We start from the raw sequence: 20,858 nt of genomic DNA, 5'->3' as shown, positions 1-20,858 counted from the left end.
CGCCATCCCCCCGGGTGAGGTGCAGGAGGGCGGGGCCTGGAGCTCCCTGCTGGTGCCCACTGGAGGTCGCCGCCGGCTGTGGGGAGGACACACTTCCGGTGATGTCAGGGGGTGGGGCATATGCTAATGAGTTATGCTAATGAGTTCCCCTAGCTCTTTTTCTACGAAATGACCCCTGGGCTGTTACATCATGTCACTTCTGATAAAAAATAGGAAGTAACACAGATATCTCTAGGAACTGCCAGAAATTCTGTAGTATAACAATACAGTTTCAGGTAAACCCATTGTGAAAGAACCTTTAATTATATAGCCTCAAGAGAGAAAGAGAAACCAAAAAAGTTTTGTTGTTGTTGTTCAGTTGCACAGTCGAGTCTGCCCCATGGACTACATCACACCAAGCCCTCCTGTCTTCCATCGTGCCCTGAAGTTTGCTTAATTTCATGTTCGTTGCATCTATGACACTGTCTACCCATCTCATCCTTTGCCGTCTCCTTTTTCTTTCACCTTCAATCTTTCCCAGAATCAGGGTCTTCTCCAGTGAATGCTCCCTTCTCATTTGGTGGCCATAGTATTTGAGTTTCAGCTTCAGTATCTGGCCTTCCAAGGAACAGTTAGGGTTCATTTCTTTTAGGATTGACCAATTTGATCTCCTTGCAGTCCAAGGGACTCTCAAGAGTCTCCTCCAGCACCATAATTCAAAAGAATATATTCTTCGGCGCTCGGCCTTCCTTATGGTCCAACTCTCGCAGCCATACATTACTACCCTGTTTCCCCAAAAATAAGACCTACCCCAAAAATAAGCCCTAGCAGGATTTCTATGCATTTGTGGTATAAGCCCTAGTGTGTCTTCTTGAGAAAAAATAAATATAAGACAGTGTCTTATTTTCTGGGAAACACGGTACAAAAAAGTCTACAGATGGCAATTTTCAGAAGCTATGTTTACTTATTCTTATGCCTTTAAATGACAAATGAAAACATTTTCCTTTGACTCTGCCAATAAAAAATAGGAGCAGGTGTATCGTGTTTATTTTACATGGCGATCCCCTTGTTAAAGTGAATTCTGGCAGGAAGATGGGGCAGCAAGAATGACAAATTATTATCATTATTAATTGATAATGTGCCCTAATATTGAGACTTGGTCCAGAAGCCTTTCACATCTTTACTCAGTGCTTCAATTCCAGCTCGTACACTTTGCATTGCAATATTATTACCTGTCAGTCGCCTGTCAGTCACTCTAATTATTCACTGACAGAAATGGAAGATGGAAATGGATTTTGGTCTTGCTGAGAAATTAGGCAGAACGTTACCCAGAGCCCAAGCAATTTTCGATCTGTCTTCATGTATATAACAGCTGGAGACACCGCTCAGCAAAAGATCATGGGGGGGAATTTGGCTCCCTGAGCAGTACCAGCTGGCTTTCCCCAGCTGGCAATCCAGAGGCAAGAGAATAGTGTGGCAGTGGTAATGATCGTAGCAATGGCAGACCTCTTTGGAGGCAGTCCTCTTTGGAGGGGAAATTGATTCAGGTTCATCACCCTCCATTTACTTCTTATAGTGGACCTCCAGTGAAAATGAGTTGCTAACTGAATTAGAGACTTAAAAATGGGAGTACTTCTTTTGCTGCCCTTTAAGAAAAATGTAGACAAAATGGAACTGGTGCAAAGGAGGGCAACAATGATAGCTGGAGGTCTCAGAAACCAGTCCTGTAAAGTAAAATTGAAGGAACTGGGGATGTTTAGCCCTGGGGAAGAAAAGACTGAGGGATGACATGAGAACATTCTTTAAGACCTATCTTAACGAAGAGTGCAAGGCTGCACACCAAAAGACTAGATGGAATTGGACTTAAGTTACAGGAGGGTAGATTTCAGTAGAACATTGGAGAACAGAGAGCAGTAGAACATTAGCAGAAATATGGTATTTTTTCAAGTAAGAGCAGGAAACAGGTGAGAGGGCTGTGGGTGGAGTGGCACAATGGGCTGTGGCATCATGTCACTTCTGATAAAAAAAACAGGAAGTGACACAGGTATCTATAGGAATTGCCCGAAACTCTATGGCAAAGCAATATAGTTTCAGACAATTCCTAGAGGTACCCTATGTCACTTCTGTTTTAAGGGGGTTACCAGAAGCAACATGACATCACAACAGGCAGTTGTTTTTTAAAAAAATTCTCCCTCTCCCACTCAGTGTCATGGCAGGCAAGAGGAATCTGACTGGGGGCTTGGCAGATGTATTCAATCAGATGCAGGACAGACATCTGTCTGTAATGCTCTAGCTCTGGATTTCCTACATTGAGAAAGTTGGCCTCAGTGGCTGGGATCCTATGAACTCTATGGCTGGGATCCCACGAACAAGTTCTGTGATAAGTAGTCTCTGACTGGCACGTGCTTCCTCTTCCTTCGGTTTGCTCAGGATCCACATTTTTCAACTGCACAAACAGACCTCTTGGAGGAAGAAGGAGCATTTTCCATGGCAGAGACTATCTAGCACACATGGAACTAGTTCATAGTATCCAAGCTATGGACTCTAGGTAAGATGATAATGTAAGGAAGAGGAAATATCTTTGAGATAACTCTATACCTGCAAGCCCCAGCATGCCTACAGCTTTGCACCAGAGTAGGCGCTGGTCCTCATTTACTTTTGAACATGCACCTTCATCCTACACACATTTACTTGGAAGTAAGTCCCACTGAGTTCAGTAGCACTCCATTTCAAGTAAGTGTATGCAGAACTGAACCTTTACTAAGAATGTATCTTTAGACTGAACTTCCTTTAGTGGAGCAGGTATGAAGATGATTCCCCTTAAATGTATAGTCAGCTGTTCTAACCAATCATCTATCCCTGCACACAGTACAATTCTGTTCTCCCCTGCCTCTTTCAACAGGCTCCTAGAGTTTCTCTGACAGCATTTCTGAAACTACCAGTGCATTGCCTACAAAATCCTATCAGCATGACAGGACTTCACCCAATCCCTATGCTGAGCTAAATAAAGGAATAAAGAAATGGAGTGCTATTTGCATACCAGGAGAAATTCCCTACATCCAGTTGCTTCACCACTGCCCAGGAGCATCTATCTATTTACTGTTATCACTATTCTTCCTTTGGCAGTTCTAATAGCCGAGGCTAGGCCAATTTTTCAGTCAGTCCTTGGTGGTCTCCACCAAGGGATTGCTATGCAGAGGCAAGCAACGGCAAACCACCACTGTTCCTCACTTGCTTTGAAAACCCTATAAGCTGGAACTTTATAGGGTCACCATGAGTCAGTTGAAACTTGATGGCACGGTTGATTTATTCTGCCTTTCCACTTCTGAAAAGCTTTCAAGGTATATCTTGTTCTCTCTCATTTTTCCACTAAGCTTTGCAACGATCTTTCCATCTTGCAATGCCCATATAAGTCTCTCTGCATGGGCATTCTAAATAATTTCTCCCTTTTGCAGGGAAGGAAAAAAAATGATGATGATTTTGATAGTCTTAAATTTAAAATAAAACCCAGCAACCGGAGCCCAGCACTTGAGCTGTTATTGTTTCCAGATTATACTCTATGATAAAATGCTATGACACATCAAACAGGAATGAAAGCCAAGTGACATCCAGATACCGATCATAAGAAAAACTATAACTAAGCAGAACAAAACAGAGCCAGTTTGGTGTCGTGGTTAAGTGCAGGGACTCTAACCTGGGAGAACCAGGTTTGCTTCCCCACTCCTCCACTTGCAGCTGCTGGATGACCTTGGGCAAGCCATAGTCCTGTCAAAGCTGTTCTTGGAAAAGAGCAGTTTTTGTCAGAGCTCTCTCAGCCCCACCTACCTCATAGAGTATCTGTTGTGGGGAGGGGAAGGGAAAGGAGTTTGTAAGCTGCTCTGAGACTCCAAGTGAAAGGTGGGGTATAAATCCAGTCTCCTCCTCCTCCTCCTCCTCCTCCTCTTCTTCTTCTTGTTCTTCAGAACATGGAAACAACTGGCAAGGAAAAGTGAAGGACAAGCAAGGTCGCCCACTAGAGCGCAGGGTCTGGTACAAGTGAATTTTTCTCAGTGTAAGACTTTCTTGAGTAGAAAGAAAAATGGTATCTGCATTTAGAAAAAACTGGATTTCTTAAGTTAAACTCTCTTGGAAGCATAGTTTTTAACTAGGACTTCAAGGACAAAAAAGTAGTCATCGCAGCAGAAGAGAGTGAAAACAGGAGTTAAACATCAACTGATATAGGAGGGGTTTTAAGGACAAGCAAGGTCACCCACTAGAGCGCAGGGTCTGGTACAAGTGAATTTTTCTCAGTGTAAGACTTTCTTGAGTAGAAAGAAAAATGGTATCTGCATTTAGAAAAACCTGGATTTCTTAAGTTAAACTCTCTTGGAAGCATAGTTTTTAACTAGGACTTCAAGGACAAAAAAGTAGTCATCGCAGCAGAAGAGAGTGAAAACAGGAGTTAAACATCAACTGAAACAGGAGCTCTGGAATTTCATCCAGAAACAGAATCTGGTATGGTTCTATTTGCTGTTACCCAGTTTGGATCTTCACATTAGGGAGAAAGAGGAGCTTATAAATAAATTTAATAAATAAATGCATGAAAATGTTGGCTTCACCATGCACTTCGGGCAATTTTGTTTCCTGTTCTTTGGCCCTGTACTAGACTTTAAATGGTCATTCTCTAGCACCATCCAGCACATGTGCAATGTGAATTGTGCATCACTTTGGAAATTAGAGAGAGATTAAAATTATCTGATGGTTAATGCAGAGGTGCAAGAAAAAGAAAAAAGGTATGTTGCTGTCGTTCTTCTTATTTCTTAGCAATGTTAGCAGATAGCTCTTTGAAAATGTCAACTCTGTGTGCGGGAGTGATGAAAAAAGGCAAACTCTATGCTGGGGTTTATTAGGAAAGGGGCTAAAAATAAAACAGGCTACATTGTAATATCCTTGTATAGGGCTGCGGTGTGGCCCCATTGGGAATATTATGCTCAGCATCAGGTGTCGTATCACAAATAGGATATTGCAGAGCTGGAAAAAGTACAGATGAGGGCAACTGAGATGATTATGGGACTGGAGCACCTTTCCTATGAGGAAGAGTCTGGGAAATTTCAGTTTAGAAAAAAATGGCCAGTGGGAGATAAAAAGAAGTTTATAGAATTAGACATGGGGTAGAGAAAGTAGATAGAAAGAGGAGGAGGAGGAGGAGATTTGATTTATACCCCGCCCTTCACTACCCAAAGGAGTCTCAGTGGCTTAAAATCTCCTTTCCCTTCCCCATAACAGACGCCCTGTGAGGTAGGTGGACCTGAGAGAGCTCTCTCGAGAACTGCCCTTGAGAGAAGAGCTTTGAAAGAATTTATGACTGACCCAAGGTCACACCAGCAGCTGCAGGCGGATTGGGAACGGGCGCAGCACGATTCCCAGATGTTGCTGTGGGATCGCGCCCGTTTGCTGCGGCCCTGATCCGTCCCTCTCCCGGCCCAAAACCTCTCGTGCGAACAGGGCCTGAGATTATTATGGGACTGGAGCACCTTTCCTATGAGGAAGAGTCTGGGAAAATTCAATTTAGAAAAAAATGGCCAGTGGGAGATAAATAGAAGTTTATAGAATTAGACATGGGTAAGAAAAAGTAGATAGAAAGAGGAGGAGGAGGAGGAGATTTGATTTATACCCCGCCCTTCACTACCCAAAGGAGTCTCAGTGGCTTAAAATCTCCTTTCCCTTCCCCATAACAGACGCCCTGTGAGGTAGGTGGACCTGAGAGAGCTCTCTCGAGAACTGCCCTTGAGAGAAGAGCTTTGAAAGAATTTATGACTGACCCAAGGTCACACCAGCAGCTGCAGGTGGGGGAGTGGGGAATCAAACGCGGTTCTCCCAGATTAGAGTCCATGCTCCTATCCACTACACCAAACTGGCTCTCATCATCATGGAAAGTCCTTGGCCGTTGTGTCCTGTTAGTTTGCCATCCAGGACAAGTGGTTTGGCCACTGTGTGGAACAGGATGGAGCACTGGTCTGATCCAGCCAGATTCTTCATATGTTCTTATGTTAATCCTCAGAAGATGCTCAGTATTCACATACCATATTTATTTGGGTTCAATAGGCTGGTTTCCTTATAGCTGATATTTAATAAATCTGCTTTACATGCCGAAGCAATTGTGAAACTACAGATGTCCCAAATAATCTAGTCCTAATCAATGTACAGATCTCCCCACAACCTGCACGGGCTGCCCCATTCATTTTAATGAAGGAAGTGTTTCTGTAGGCCCCTTCCATTGCAATGACTGGAATGTTTCTAGTGGTCATGCACGTGAGCCGGCTTGCGGGGAGGGCAAGATAAAAATGTGAGAAAAATATAAATAAATAAATAAATGTTAATGAGGCTCCAGACTGGGGTAGTCATCTACAAACAAAACTACAAGGTAAATTCACATGAGATTATATCCCTGCAAATAACTTGCTTTATGTTACAGAATTCCATATTTTTTTGTATTTGAATTGCCCAGAAATCTAAGTATGTTTGAGAAGAAAATGTGAAACAAGAGTACAACATGCCCAAAACATATAAAATCTAATTATGTGCATAATTATGGAATGCATATATTGGCTCAAAGATTAAGAAAATTCTTACACCATCACTAAAACCAAGAAATAAAGATTTCCCATTTCCTTTAAAACATGGTTACCATTTATCCATAATCAAAATCACACTAGGGGGAAAAATCCCAATAGTATTCAAGTGTTTACTAATTTTCATTCATCAGAGCCATGGTAGGTGAATGTTAACTTGACTACTTAAAAGAGAACTTGATTTATGCTTGGCTGAACTGTCTATTAGGTTTAATTATTGCCTTGATCACGGGCCAGGAATGAGAGTGCCCCATGCGCTGAAACTCTTGCCAAATGAGTCACTGTGGGAAACATTAATTTACTGATGTGCATTCGCAGAGTGCTTAAGACTCTGAGTATTTCTTTGTGTTAGATGTTAATGGAAGGCCCCGTGAATGGTCTCAGGGCACCCGATTCTGCAGCCCTGTTGATGCCATTTCCATTTCATTTATTAGCTTCATTGACCCGAGGTCTTAAGCCAAACATGCAAACAACAAATATAAAATGCATTACATAAACTTACAAGAAATTTAGACAAAACGTATTTACAATAAAAGCTAGTAAACATGCTCTCAATCAGTAACATGAGACCACATTTTATAAACTTCAATGAATTCTATAAAATCCCATGATATTATGGAAATTAGTTTTAAAATTTTAAAATTGTATACAAAAGGTACTCATAACATTTCAAAGCCGCTTTAAAAATAGCACTATTGAAAGATATTTTGCCACCAAGCGAGTCGTTTCAGGGTCCGCATCAGCTAATAGTATGGTTATCACCCAGGGTTCCATAGGGAGGCGATATCTTTGTAAAATAGGAGTAATCCAGCAGGATCTGGGGTCAATCCATTGGTGGCAAAATAACATAAGATGATCTAAGGTCTCTATTGCACCTGATCCACAATCACACAATCTATTTGAGTACTGTATTTTAGCAAAACGGCCACTTAGCTCTACAGTTGGAAAAACATTCAACCTTGCAAGCGTGAAGACATATCTAGATCTGGGGGATGTAAGGAAGCTCATATATGAGGGAGTTTTCTTAGGTGGAACAATCCCTAAGGCAGAGTTGGAGCATACTCGCCTAGCACGAATTGAAGTGCTGAGTCGGTCAATGTTTGTCACCCTCAATCTCATCAAATTTAGCGCTTCTTGATAATTTAAATTATTAAGCACCGTAGGGGCGAGACCAATCCACTCCAGCTTGTTATCTATATGTTTTGCCCACGTACATTTATAATTATCCCCTTTTAAAAGATAAAGAAGACCTCCTTGAGCATTAGGTGTCATATAAAGAACTTTCAGTCACAATTTAAAGGCTGCCTTCCAGGCTCTTGACTCAAAGGAGCATTGTGCGAATTCTTCTCTAAGTGCCGTCCCTGCGACACATTTAAGGACTCCTGCAATTTTACGCAGGAACTGGAGCAGGATCTGATGAGATAATTCCGAAATTTCTTTAATCCAGATCGCAGCCCCATATAAAAATTGTGAAGTAACTTTCGCATTAAAGCCCTGTTGATGCTAAACTAGTACATACCTGGTCAGTACCTGGATGGGAGGCTACCAGGAGCCCCATGTAAATCACTCGGTTCTCCAAAGGGAAGTTGATATAAAAATTAGGAGTGGGCACTTTGAAAAATTGTATTATTTGGATTCAGATTTTGGGAATGGGTTGCATATTGGTATTCCAGAATATTTGGGTCCCTGACATACTGTTTCAGAATTCTGATTCAATGGTTTGGTTTTGCTTTCCTTTTTGGAATTCCAATTTTTTGGGGGTTCATTATTACATATGGGGGAACTTTTTCTGGGAAGCTGCAGTGGGTGTTTTACAACCAAATGACACCAAGGCTTCAGAAAACCTAGACTTGTCTTTCCGGTGGGGAGGGCAGGGTATAAATCAAATAAATAAATAAAAACAAATAAATAAAAGGCCCTCCAAGTTTCAACCAAACTGGATCAAGGAGTCCAGTTCTATGTACCCGTGAACAAGGTGCCCCCAGCCATCCTGCATGTCTCCATTGTTTTCTATGGGAAGAAAAATCCATGATTTCTCCCGGGCAAAGAAGCCAATAGCCAACCACACAAGAGCAACCATGAGCCACAAGCCTCCCAATGCAAAAAGGAACCAGCAAGCCCAACAGAACCAACATCAAATCAAAGAATCCTTGCAGACTGTGGTAAGAAATTTTAGAAATATAGAAAGTTTGGGTTTAAAAATGAACCAAATATTTTATAAAATCCATGTATCTGTCTCTTGTCATTGCTAGCAAAACAGCAAACAGGCCTAGCCTGCTTCACTGAGCCAAAACCCAGGACTCTTGACAAACCCTTTGTTCCAGACAAATCTTTTCTCAGTCACACATACAAAAGTTCACAACATTCCATTCCCAGGATCTCAATCAATGTAAATTTCCACAGGTGTGAGACTTGCCAATACCCACAGCAATAAAAATGCAGCTGGCAGGGGGGGGGAAGCCATTTGGGCAGTGACAGACTCCAATCCAAAATGCAAACCAACTCCTGAGATACAGGAATTCACATACCCCACTTCCACCTCAGAGTTAACTTCAAAGTTATCTCTCTCATAGTTTCAAAGAACAGTTTATCCCCAATGGTGGGAACACCAGGAAAACAATAACACTATACTGATCCGGTAAATAAAAGTGAAAACTTTTGTTGTGTGAGATCAAGGAAGCAATTTCCTGTAAAACAATTTCAACTTCTACATGTTAATTTACAACTGTAATTTGATTATTGAGGGACCTCTTTGATCATTTGGTATAAATACTGGTCAGATCCAACAGACTTTCGCTGGCTCTCGAAGGAACAACAGAGGTCTTTGCCCTCTGCAGCCTTTTGGAGTCAGCCCGAGAGGCCTTTCGTTTTTCTGCATGCTTGGGTGAGATATTTTTGCTTGTATGTTCATTTTTCTGTATATTTATTGCCTGCCTTTAGGAAATAGAAGTGTACTGTGTTGGCAAGCTGGCATAGCATCTTGCTGGTCACCTTGCCAAGTAAATGTTTGAATGTTTTTCTTTAATAAAGATAAGTTTTATTTTAAGAAGAGACCTTTGAGTGTCTCTGCCAGCCTTTAGTGGTTTCCAAGCTTACACCTCTGCCTTTGGTAAGGAGGCAACACTCAGGGGACACACGAACCAGAGGGGGAGTGTGGGTGGCACGGATAGACGCATTCACAGACACATGCAGCCACACTTTTCCTACAACACAGACCTACAGGCCAATCTGGCACCAATGTCAAACCAGAGAATCCAAACCAAACTAACCTGGCAAGTCAGTACCAAAGCAGCCAGCCAGACCTGGTAGACACAGGCACACACAAACGCTAACATCAGTTTCCCAAGGAATACCTCAGAAAGTGAGAAAGAAGAGGACTGGGACACCTCTCTGTGCAGTCTGCAGCCTTTATCTTCATTGGCTCAGAGGAGTCTGAAGACAAATCTGCAGCTGCCTTCTCTTCTAATAAAGTTGATGGACAATAGGTTCAGGACAGGCAAAAGGAATGAGTTCATTACTCAATATTAGGGGGACAACCTTTGAATGGTTGGGGAAACTGATGTATATCCTAGGACACATGTGGGGTTCCCAAATAATTCCCCCAGGACTGTTTCCGGCTAGGACAATGGTGCGGGGGGAGGGTAGACTGAAGCTCCTTTTATGCATGTGCTGTAATCCTAATCTTAATCAGGTATTGTTTTATTACCATTCTACTCCTTGTTCCTTCTTATAATACATGTTATCATTGGCCACCATCAGAGCTGGAACAGCAAAGTCACCACCGTTAAAAAAAATTCCTTTTAAAAAACTAGGACTAAGCAACTTGTTTTAAATATTAACAGATCCTTCACAGGTCAGTAATGATGCAGATTGTTCCAACGAAGGCATCAGCTTAAAGACAGAATCACTGTTTCTCTGCAATTTGCCTTGGGAGAAGGAAAACACTTAACAATGGCTGGGATCCAAATTTCCACAAGTGGAGCAGAGCTGATGGAATAGATCTTAGCTGTTTTCTTCCTCTAAATCCCTGCATATACACACACACTTCAAAAAGACACTCCTGAAGGTGGGGGGGGGAGACCATTGGGAATAGTCTGTAATGTCATGTGGGAGGCTGCTGAAATCTCAGTGCTGTCAATTACTCACCCGTCTGATGGTTCCTTTTAAAACTCCCATGCATGTGTAGCTTGTGCCTGCGGAGGGTGAGAAGACAGCCACCTGATCCGCCCCCTCCTCATTGCAGCCCCTCATAGTGCAGTGCATTTGGCTCATGAGTCTCCAGAACCACAGGAAGCCTTATCAGGAGAAGCAAGAGGAAGAGAGTGGAGAGCAGGAACAGAGCTGCTCCGTGAACTCCTTCCCTCTGCTTTACTGTGGGATCCAAGCCTGGGCTTTTCAATTTGTGACCTTACAGCTTGCATTTAAAGAAGGAGAGTGGTTTTTAGAACAGGAAAACATCTGGGTACAAGGGGGGGGGAAGGAGCATCTTCCTTTAGCCACTAAGACTGCAAGCAATAGCAAAGTGCACCAAGGAGGCAAGAGGTAACTTAAGGACATCCATATTTATTTATGATACGGATGTTCTTAACCTTCTGGGCCTGGCAGCCTCAGCCTGTGATGGCACAGGAAGCCATCTTTTTCCTGTTTTTTGAAACAGAGCAAACCTTGCTCTGTGGAGGTATTCAGTGATACTGAGCAACAGCACCTTTTTTTAGGGTCTCCCAAGTCCTGATCCTTATACACCAGCCCGACCCACTCAGCCAGAGAAGGAGACAGCAGATCCTCAGGAACAGCCTAGTATTATTTATTTATCCTATGGCAGAATTACACACTGGAAGCATGTAATAATATTAAATACGTAACCAAGTTGATACAACAGTTATACAGACAGGTTGAGCAATCCCCCTAAATACTAATATCTAAATTTTCAATCCACTCAATTGCAGCTGGGGAAAGTTCAAAGAGCCTAGTAGTAAAGTTGCCAACTCTGGCTTAGGAAATTCCTGGAGATTGGGGAGTGCTGCCTGGGGAGGGTGGGGTCCGGAGAGAGGAGGGACCTCAGCAGGGTGGAGAGTCTACCCTCTGGAGCTGCCATTTTCTCCAGGGGATTTGATCTCTCTACTCTGGAGATCTGTTCTAATTCTGGAAGACCTCTATGCCTCAGCTGGTGGCAGGCAACCGTATCTAGAAAGATTTGAAGAGGGAAATTGGTGGGCATCGGTGCAACCTTATATATGAGTACTGACACCTTTTTGAAACAAAAATAGCACGCTGAACACTAACTTCTTCCCCCAAGCAAACAGTGGATCTCGGGACAGCCGTTTGGAGATTGGGTCCCGCCTCCATGACAGGTATCTGGTGATGACACCAAGTTTAATAAAGTGGTTTGAATGTTGGATCAGGCCAGCTCAAATACCCATTAGCCATGAAACTCACTCACTGAACTAGAGCCAACGTTCTCCTCTTAGCCTAAACTGCCTTACAGAGATGCTGTGAGCCTAAAATGGTGTAGGGGGAAACGCATACATGAACACACATGAAGCTGCTTTGTATTGAATCAGAACCTTGGTTCATCAAGATCAGTATTGTCTACTCAGACTGAGAGTGGTTCTCCAGCATCTCAGCCTGAGATCTTTCACATCCCCTACTGCCTGCTCCTTTTAACTGGAGATGCTGGGGATTGAACCTGGGACCTTCTGCATGTCAAGCGGATGCTCTGCAGCTAAGCCACAGCTCCTCTCCCTATGCACTCCCCTAAATTCCTACCTCACAGGGTGTCTGTTGTGAGGAGAGGAAGGGAAGGAGATTGTTAGCCGCTCTGAGACTGCAAGTGAAGGACAAGGTTATAAATCCACCACCTCCCCCTCCTCCCCCTCCTCATAGCCCAGAATAGCCTCATCAGATCTCAGAAGCAGGGTCATTCCTTTACTATTTTGATGCAGACCTCCAAGGAATACCAGGGCCACTCATGTCACGGAGGCAGGCAATGGAAAACCACCTCTGAACATTTCTTGCCTTGAAAATCCTATGGGGGTCACCATGTCGGCTGTGACTTGATGGCACTTTTCAACACCACTAAATTCCTTGAAGGAAAGTTAGGGTAAAATATAGTAATAGTAAGGTATATGAAACCCCTCTCTCTGTTGATTTTAGAAATGTTTCACACAGATAGCTTTTTTTTTAATGAACAAGTCTTGATAAATCATTTTGAAACTGTGATTTAAAACTGAACTCCAAAATAATGCTTCATCTTAAAAGTAGATGCTCTGGGGATTAACAATGCTCCGGAGAATATTCGTGAAGCATCTACTTCAAGCCATATGGGTGTTTTATTTTGTGTGTGTGTTTTTTTAAAGTCAAGTCATCCTGGTACCATTAGGGGGAAAAGTTACTCTGGAAATGCTCAAAATTGAGAAATCAAGATTAAGAGGCCTTTGGAAGGCTAGTAAGGAACTTGGATGTGGTCCATCTAGTAAAGAGTTGTACAGTGGAGAAAAAGGTGATTTATTCCTGATTCCGGGTAATAAGGCCAAAAAAGGTTATGGGACTGAACAGCTGAAAAGCTGATTAAATAAACATTGTCTCAGTATTCATCACTCACCAGTATTCCTCCGTTACTAAAGTATTACTATTGTGCAACATGCTTTTAATCTTTAGCCCCAGTACAACCCTAGTCATGTGCAACTTGTCACCTAAGGAGCCTTCCTCTGACAGAAATAATTCCTCCACCAGAGGAAGAGCCATTTTTGTCAGAGAACAGGCTGTTCTCTAGCTGGAGGGGGGTCAGTGCTATTGCTTTCCAGCTTACCCTCATACAGGTCTAGCAGGAGAGATGATGGGTGGGTCAAGCTCTACCTCTTCCCAAAGACCCCCTCCCCAAGCAGGGAACAGAGATTGGAAGGAATTAAGACGAGAGAGACTTCAAGAAGGAAAAGCCTCTTGGACCTGGCATGACCAGGTCAGTGGGTGGAGAAACAGATGTGATAAAAACTCCTTGCAGGAGGTAGAAGGTCTCTTTTCCTTGGGTGCTGAGTCCATGAGTGGACACAGACCTCTCCAATGGGAAGGCAGCCATTGAGCATGTACTTGCCTAAGGAGCTGAAGCAAGCTTTAAGGTAATGGAACTGTGTAGAGATTTAGAACTCCAAAGGTTAAAGAGCCTGTCCTATATTTTATCATCTGATAGAGCGGGACAGAGGATTTGCATTTTACCTATTTCTTTTGTATCCCTTGCGCAAACTGGTGCTGTGCTAAAAGTATGTTTGTAAACATTTTCTCTTTAATAAATACTTTATAACTTTTGATGCTGGCATTGGTTCTCTGTAGCACATAGACATCCACTGTCTCTTTAGCTTGGAGAAACGATGACTGAGGGGTGACATGATCGAGGTTTATAAGATTATGCATGGGATAGAGCAGGTAGGGAAACAGGTACTTTTCTCCCTTTCTCACAATATAAGAACTCGTGGGCACTCAATGAAGTTGCTGAGCAGTCAGGTTAGAATGGATAAAAGGAAGTACTTCTTCACCCAAAGAGTGATTAACACATGGAATTCACTGCCACAGGAAGTGGTGGCGGCTTCAAAAGGGAATTAGATAAGGATATGGAGCAGAGGTCCATCAGTGGCTATTAGCCACAAGGTATAGATAGGGACTCTGGGGCAAGTGATGCTCTGTCTTCTTGGTGCTTGGGGGGGTCAACAGGGGGAGGGCTTCTAATGTCCTGGCCTCACTGGTGGACCTCCTGATAGCACCTGGTATTTCTGGCCACTGTGTGACACAGAGTGTTGGACTGGATGGGCCTTTGGCCTGATCCAACATTGGCGTCTCTTATGTTCTTATGTCTCAGACACACTATTTTAAAAGGAGTGCCAGGGGGAAGACAGGCAGTTGGCAGGTGGCTGTTCCTCCAGGGACATGCAAGGCAGTAAACTGTCCCGAAGTGACCAGGTGCTGGGCAGCAGAAGACGCTGAGGCAAGGCCTCAGAACTTGAAAGGGAAGCTGGGAGTCTGTGCAAAGGCCAGGTGGTGGTGGTGAGCAGTGTTCCCTCTAAGCTGTGTTAGTGTGACCTAGCTCACAATTTCTTGGCCTCCAGCTCACACATTTTCCTCTTAGCTCAGGAACGATGGCTCCAGAGCAAACTCATTTATGCAGCAGCCAAATGGCTCACTCACAAGTTTAATGCCAGTAGCTCACAAAGTAGAACGTTTGCTCACAAGACTCCACAGCTTAGAGGGAACATTGGTGAGCTACCTTGAGAGTAGAATAAAAGCCTCTCCAGGTGTTGAGAAAAACTAGGAGAGCAGGGCAGAATAGGGCTTGCAGGCTAGAGTAGGCACATTCCGCCACAACAGTCAGATCAGTAGATCATCTGTTCAGAATATGTGTGGACCACTCTCAGTCTCTGATAACATGGTATAGTGGCTATATTGTGCTGGACTAGGATCTGGGGGAACCAAGTTCAGATTCTCACTCTTCCATGGAAGGTTGGTGAGTGACTGTGAGCCAGTCATTCTCGATACCAGTTTGGTGTAGTGGTTAAGTGCGCGGACTCTAATCTGGGAGAACCAGGTTTGATTCCCCACTCCTCCACTTGCACCTGCTGGATGACCTTGGGCAAGCCATAGTTCTGGCACAGCTGTTCTTGAAAAAGAGCAGTTTCTGTCTGAGCTCTCTCAGCCCCACCTACTTCACAGGGTGTCTGTTGTGGGGAGGGGAGGGGAGGGGAGGGGAGGGGAAGGGGAAGGAGTTTGTAAGATGCTCTGAGACTCCTTTGGGTAGTGAAGAGCAGGGTATAAATCCAATCTCCTCCTCCTCCTCCTTCTTCTTCCAGACTAACCTACCTTAAAGGGTAAAATGGAGGAGGGGAGAACAATGTTGTAAGGTGCTTCCAGTCCTCACTGGGGGCAAGAGCATGGTATAAACAAATAAGCAAACTGGGAATGTAGGATGTATCTGAATATATAAATCTGTAAGGAAGAACAACTAACTTTTTGTAATAAAGTAACCATCTCAAGAGGAAAGCAGTGGCAAACCATCTCTGATTCTCTCTTGCCTTGAAGGCCCTTGGTGGGATCTCTAGTAAGTCGGCTGCCACTCGATGGCACTTTAAGCACACACAAACATCCCAAGACCTTGTTGCATCCAAGTCTGAGAACATCAAATCTACACAGGAATTCCCCCCAGCATTTTCACACAGAGTCTCCCTCTGGGCCTCTTCTGCTGAAGGACTCCCCTGTTTACACTTATGGTTACATGTCATGAGAGCTTGAAATGCTGCTCTGCTAGTGGCCATAGCTGGAGATATGCCATCCCATCCATATAAGAAGCAACATCCAGACATCAAGGCCCAGATGAGCATTGGAGATAGGGATGCTCATCCAGAGCTGTACCCAACCTTGATGCCTGCTGCTGTGAATCTGGGTTACCCCTAAGAACAACCTTGAAAAACAAGTCATATAGAAACATATGATACAGTGATACATCCCTAGCAATCCAAGTCACCTCTCTCTGTTTACTGGACGTGTCAGCTCCACGACACTCAAAACTTCAAATTCCCAGAGTATCCACTTTGTATCGAGTGCCATAGCTTGGCAGATGTTCACTTGCTAAGAAGACAGAATAAAAATTCTAAAATGTTAATGTGCATTTTTAATGTGGTATCCTCTGCACCAGCGGCCAACACATTTTTAATGTGCTTCAGGTTCTGCATTCTTTCTGGAGCTGTGAGTTTGTGTATTTCTGGTAAGTCTCCACCCCAGGGAACATAGAAAATAGCGATGGTTTGGCTAGGCTTTCCTAAAACAGACTGGGGAAGAAAAAACCCTCAGTCACCAGCAGCATAATTTGGGAAGGCAGTTTGTAGATATAAGAACATAAAAGAAGCCAAGTGAGATCAGGCCAATGGCCTATCCAGTCCAACACTGTGGGTGCGTTCAGACGGGGGATTTCTGCCGGCATAAACTGCACCGGTTGGAACCGGTGCAGTTTATGCTGGCATAAACGTGATCAGACTTACCTCCATTTTGCGGATCCCTCCGGTGTACGCCCGCTCACATGCTGTGGGCGTCGGCGAGATTTTTTAAAAAACACACAGTTTGAGCATGCGCATAGGCAGCCATTCACAGAATGGCGATCTTTGCGCATGCTCAAACCCCCCCATTACATTTAAACTTTAAAGGTAAGGACTTACCTTTAAAGTTTAAAGCCCAACCTGGCCTCCCTTAAGTCCTGGACTCCTCCGGGAAGTTAAACTAAGGGCTTTTTTTTTTTAACAAACGCTCAGGTCGAAGCTTTGCCCGAGCGCATATCGCCTAGTTTTTTTTAAAAAATGGTGGGGGAAAGCCGGAAGCCTCAGGCTTCCGACGGAAATGGCTGCGGAACGGTGGAGACCGATCAGACGCCGGGGTATACCGTTTACAACCGTTGCACTCAGTATACCACCACTTGGGACCTGGTGGCAGAGTGCAACGGTGTAAAGGGCTTTACACCGGTTACGGACAGGAGGCAGATGTGCCCCGTCTGAACGCCAGTGAGTACAACGGTTGGAACCGGCACCCTAACTGATATAAAGCCCCCGTCTGAACGCACCCTCTGTGTCACACAGTGGCCAAAACTCAGGTGCCATCAGGAGGTCCACGAGCAGGGCCAGAACTCCAAAGGCCCTCCCACTGGGGGCCCCCAAGTGCCAAGAATACAGAGCATCACTGTCCCAGACATAGTGTTCCATCTGTACCTTGTGGCTAAAAGCCACTGATGGACCTCTGCTCCATATGTTTATCTAATCCCCTCTTGAAGCTATGCCTGTAGCCACCACCACTTCCTGTGGCAGTGAATTAATCACTCTTTGGTGAAGAAGTACTTCCTTTTATCTGTTCTAAGCCTACTGCTCATTAATTTCATTGAATGCTCATGAGTTCTTGTATTGTGAGAAAGGGAGAAAAGTACTTCTTTCTCTGCCTTCTCTATCCCGTGCATAGTTTTGTAAACCTCTATCATGTCACCCCTCAATCATTGTTTCTCTAAGCTAAATAGCCCTAACCTCTTTAGGGATAAAGATCCCTTGGTTCCAATACTTGCAGCTCAAGCATCTCTGCTCTCAGATTCATATCACCTCTATATTGAAACAACCTCTAACTGCTTTTGAACTGGTATATAAGAAAGCTGGCATATAAAAAAAAATTCTACTTGCTACAATCTATTCCAGTGATGGCGAACCTTTTAGACCGAGTGCCCAAACTGCGACCCCAAACCCAGTTATTTATCGCAAAGTGCCAACACGGCAATTTAACCTGAATACTGAGGGTTTACTTTAGAAAAAGCAACTCATACATTAACTTAAGATGATCCAAGCAAAGTAAGGAAAGCAATCCCAAATGCTTTCATATACTTAAAATTATTTGGCAGAGAATTCGACACTTTAATGATGGTCTGGGCCTGGCTGGGGCGATGGCACGCGTGCCCACAGAGAGGGCTCTGAGTGCCACCTCTGGCACCCGTGCCATAGGTTCGCCACCACTGATCTATTCTATCCTTTCTCTTGAGGGGGACAAACCACTTACTTATCAAAATAAATGGCAATCCTTAGCAAAATTACCTCTAGATGAGAGCTTTTGGGGGGAAACCTGGACTTCCTTTCCTTTTAAAAAGCCCTAACCTCTTTAACCTTTCTTCATAGGGACAGTGCTCCATCCCCTTAATCATTCTAGTTGCCCTTTTCTGCACCTTTTCCAAGGCTATAACATCTTTTTTTTGGCCTAAAGATGTAACAGGCAGGGGGAAAGGGGGGGGGGACATTCAACAGAACTGGGGATTTTTTCACAGGCACTAAACAGAACTCCTATGAAATATTCTTTTTTTTCCTTCGATATGAGTGGGTACATTTAAGATAAGGTTTTGCTCAGTCCAAATGAATAGTTTTTTTCCCACTGTTAAATTTTTGACAGCACTGGAAAATACCCCCTTTTTGGAATGAATGATGAATGAAATGTGCTAAGATAGCATTAGGGTGCAGCAGTTTGCAGTTCTCTCTCAGTTCAGTATTGGTTGTACAAGTAAAAAACTAGGGCATTTATACTTTTAAAAATTCACTATGCCAGTTTCTGCATTCCCCTGCTCATTCCAGTCATGTTTTGTTTTCCTTCCTGCATTGATTCCCCCCCCCCACTTCAACACTGAGCCCACTTTCAGTCTGTCATTTCCCCAGCTTTTCTCAGACTGATTTTGTGACGATTCCCCCCCTTGGTTCGCTTCCAAGCCAAAAGTAATTTCAAAGCATACACATTCCCTCAGACTTTTCCTCCCTTCTCCTCTTGAAGGCCAGTTGGCCTCTCCTTATTGATCAATTTTGTGCTGGGTGTGTCTTTTGAAATCGGAGATTAGGAAAGTCATTGCCTTTATCTGACTTGCTTGTAGGAATGGCCAGTTAGCTCAGTAGGCTAGAATGCAATGCTATTAACTGCAAGGTTGTTGGTTTGATTCCCCATTTGGGTAAGTTTGGTTTTTTAAAAAAATATTGGCTCTGACCAAAAACATTTTAAATGCAAGGCTGTGGAGCCTTCTCTGGGACAGTAGCAGCTTGTTGTTGTTTTTTTTAAAAAATCATGCCTATCTCAACATCTGGTTTTCCCCTTTTGCCTGTCATCTCATTTCCAAATAACATGTGTGGGGGGAGCTCAGGCTGCAAAGCACTTATGTCTCTACCCCCCCCCCCGGTGAACCTCCTCCACCAAGCTGACACACAGCAACCTCCTCACTGTCTTTCTGGCCAAGTGGTTGGCATCTCCTCCTGGGGCCATGCATTTTTAAAACATTTAACTGCACGCACACGCACACACATACACCACCTCTCACCAAACTTTTAAAGCATTCCCAGCCAATGATTTTTTTCTTCAACCATCCCAGATTAGTGTTAAACTCCTAATGCTAGATTAAACTCTTCTTTAAAAACAACAACAAAGGCCCAGGTCACACAGGCCAGATAATGCGGGGGGGAGGTGTGGCTATTTGTGCCGCCACAATTTAATCCTCCACTACCTGATCCGACGTCACGGCAGTGGACCGGGGTTGTTTCCAGAAGTGCGTGTTTCTGACGCACTTCAACGCGGCAAGAGAAGCACGCTGGAGCGATCAGATGGAGGAAGTCCGTCTGCGGCCCATTGCAAGCATTTGATAGTGGACTTTCACAGGTACCTTTTAACTTCGGATCTTTGGCCGGACAAGACAGGTTGGCTACAGGTGCGCAACACTTGCCAGATGTGCCCTTTTGATCGTGCCCATAAAACCTGCCCGGCATGCATGAGTATCCCGCAGCAACTTCTGCGTGTGACCGGGACCAAAGTTGTACAGATGGAAAACCTAGCCAATGGTGGAGCATGTACACCAATAAAAATGGAGAACCACTAATGGCAAGCCAAAAGTAAATCCAGCTCAAAGAATCTCCTATTTCAAAAGACACACCCAGTGCAAAACTAACCAATCAGGAGAGACCAACCCTGCAACACTATCCGGGTTTTCTCATTGGGATGCAGAATATACACTCCTCAGTTCTCAATAGAAAACCAGAGAGAGAGAAAAGGTGCAGAGTGCAGGCACAGCATTTGAACTAAACCCCAGCCAACTTGACTACAGTGAAAATCAGACGTAAGATGTGCGTACATAAAGGGCCAACATTTCTGAAAATTTTGCATCTTGGCCTCTGCCTTGTGCTTGTGCTTTTACAGTTGTTGCAAATGAGAAAGCAAGGCCAGTAAAACATCCAAGGGGTTTTCTAGACAAATAGTTCATTATACGATCAGTCTATTCTTGGCTTGTTTCATTTGACACTGTTGGAATAGAGGCTGCATGACTAAACAATTCCCCCCAAAAAAACTAGTGGCAAGAGACTTTCTAGCAGAAGGCTATGCTGACCCCCTTCTCCCTTCATCTAGGAGGAGGAGGAGAAGAAGGAAGAAGAATTGGGTTTATACCCCACCCTTCACTCAGAGTCTCCTTCCTCTCCCCACAACAGGCACCCTGTGAGGTAAGTGGGACTGAGAGAGCTCTCAGTTTCCTAAACAATGGTGGCAATTTCCAGCTTCAGGTCCAGAAATTATTTTCTGTTGTGAAGGCTGAACTGTTATTAATGCTCTGATTTTAGAAATTAGTATCTGCAGAAGAGAAAAGACCCGCGAAACTCGCGGGGGGCGGGGGAGGAACTCAGCAGGCAGAGGAGGAAGAAGCAGGTAAGCTTCCCCCTCCCGTTGGTTCTCCCCCCCCCTCCCCCCCCC

The 20,858-nt window shown here is 44.0% G+C and overlaps 1 protein-coding gene across 1 annotated transcript in view; it reads left to right on the top strand.

Annotated features, from left to right (window-relative positions):
- Nucleotides 1-8,668: 8,668 nt before the first annotated feature.
- BDKRB2 (bradykinin receptor B2) overlaps nucleotides 8,669-20,858 on the top strand; it is a 97,337-nt gene continuing 85,147 nt past the window's right edge. The window contains exon 1 of the mRNA XM_015413847.1: nucleotides 8,669-8,752. Coding sequence (XP_015269333.1) covers nucleotides 8,669-8,752 — 84 coding nt within the window. The remainder of the gene's footprint in view (nucleotides 8,753-20,858) is intronic.

This window comes from Gekko japonicus, unplaced genomic scaffold (assembly GCF_001447785.1).
Source record: "Gekko japonicus isolate JY-2015 unplaced genomic scaffold, Gekko_japonicus_V1.1 scaffold1041, whole genome shotgun sequence".
Taxonomy (NCBI): domain Eukaryota; kingdom Metazoa; phylum Chordata; class Lepidosauria; order Squamata; family Gekkonidae; genus Gekko; species Gekko japonicus.
The sequence above is the reverse complement of the archived record's forward strand: the minus strand, read 5'-3'. Positions and strand labels throughout refer to the sequence as shown.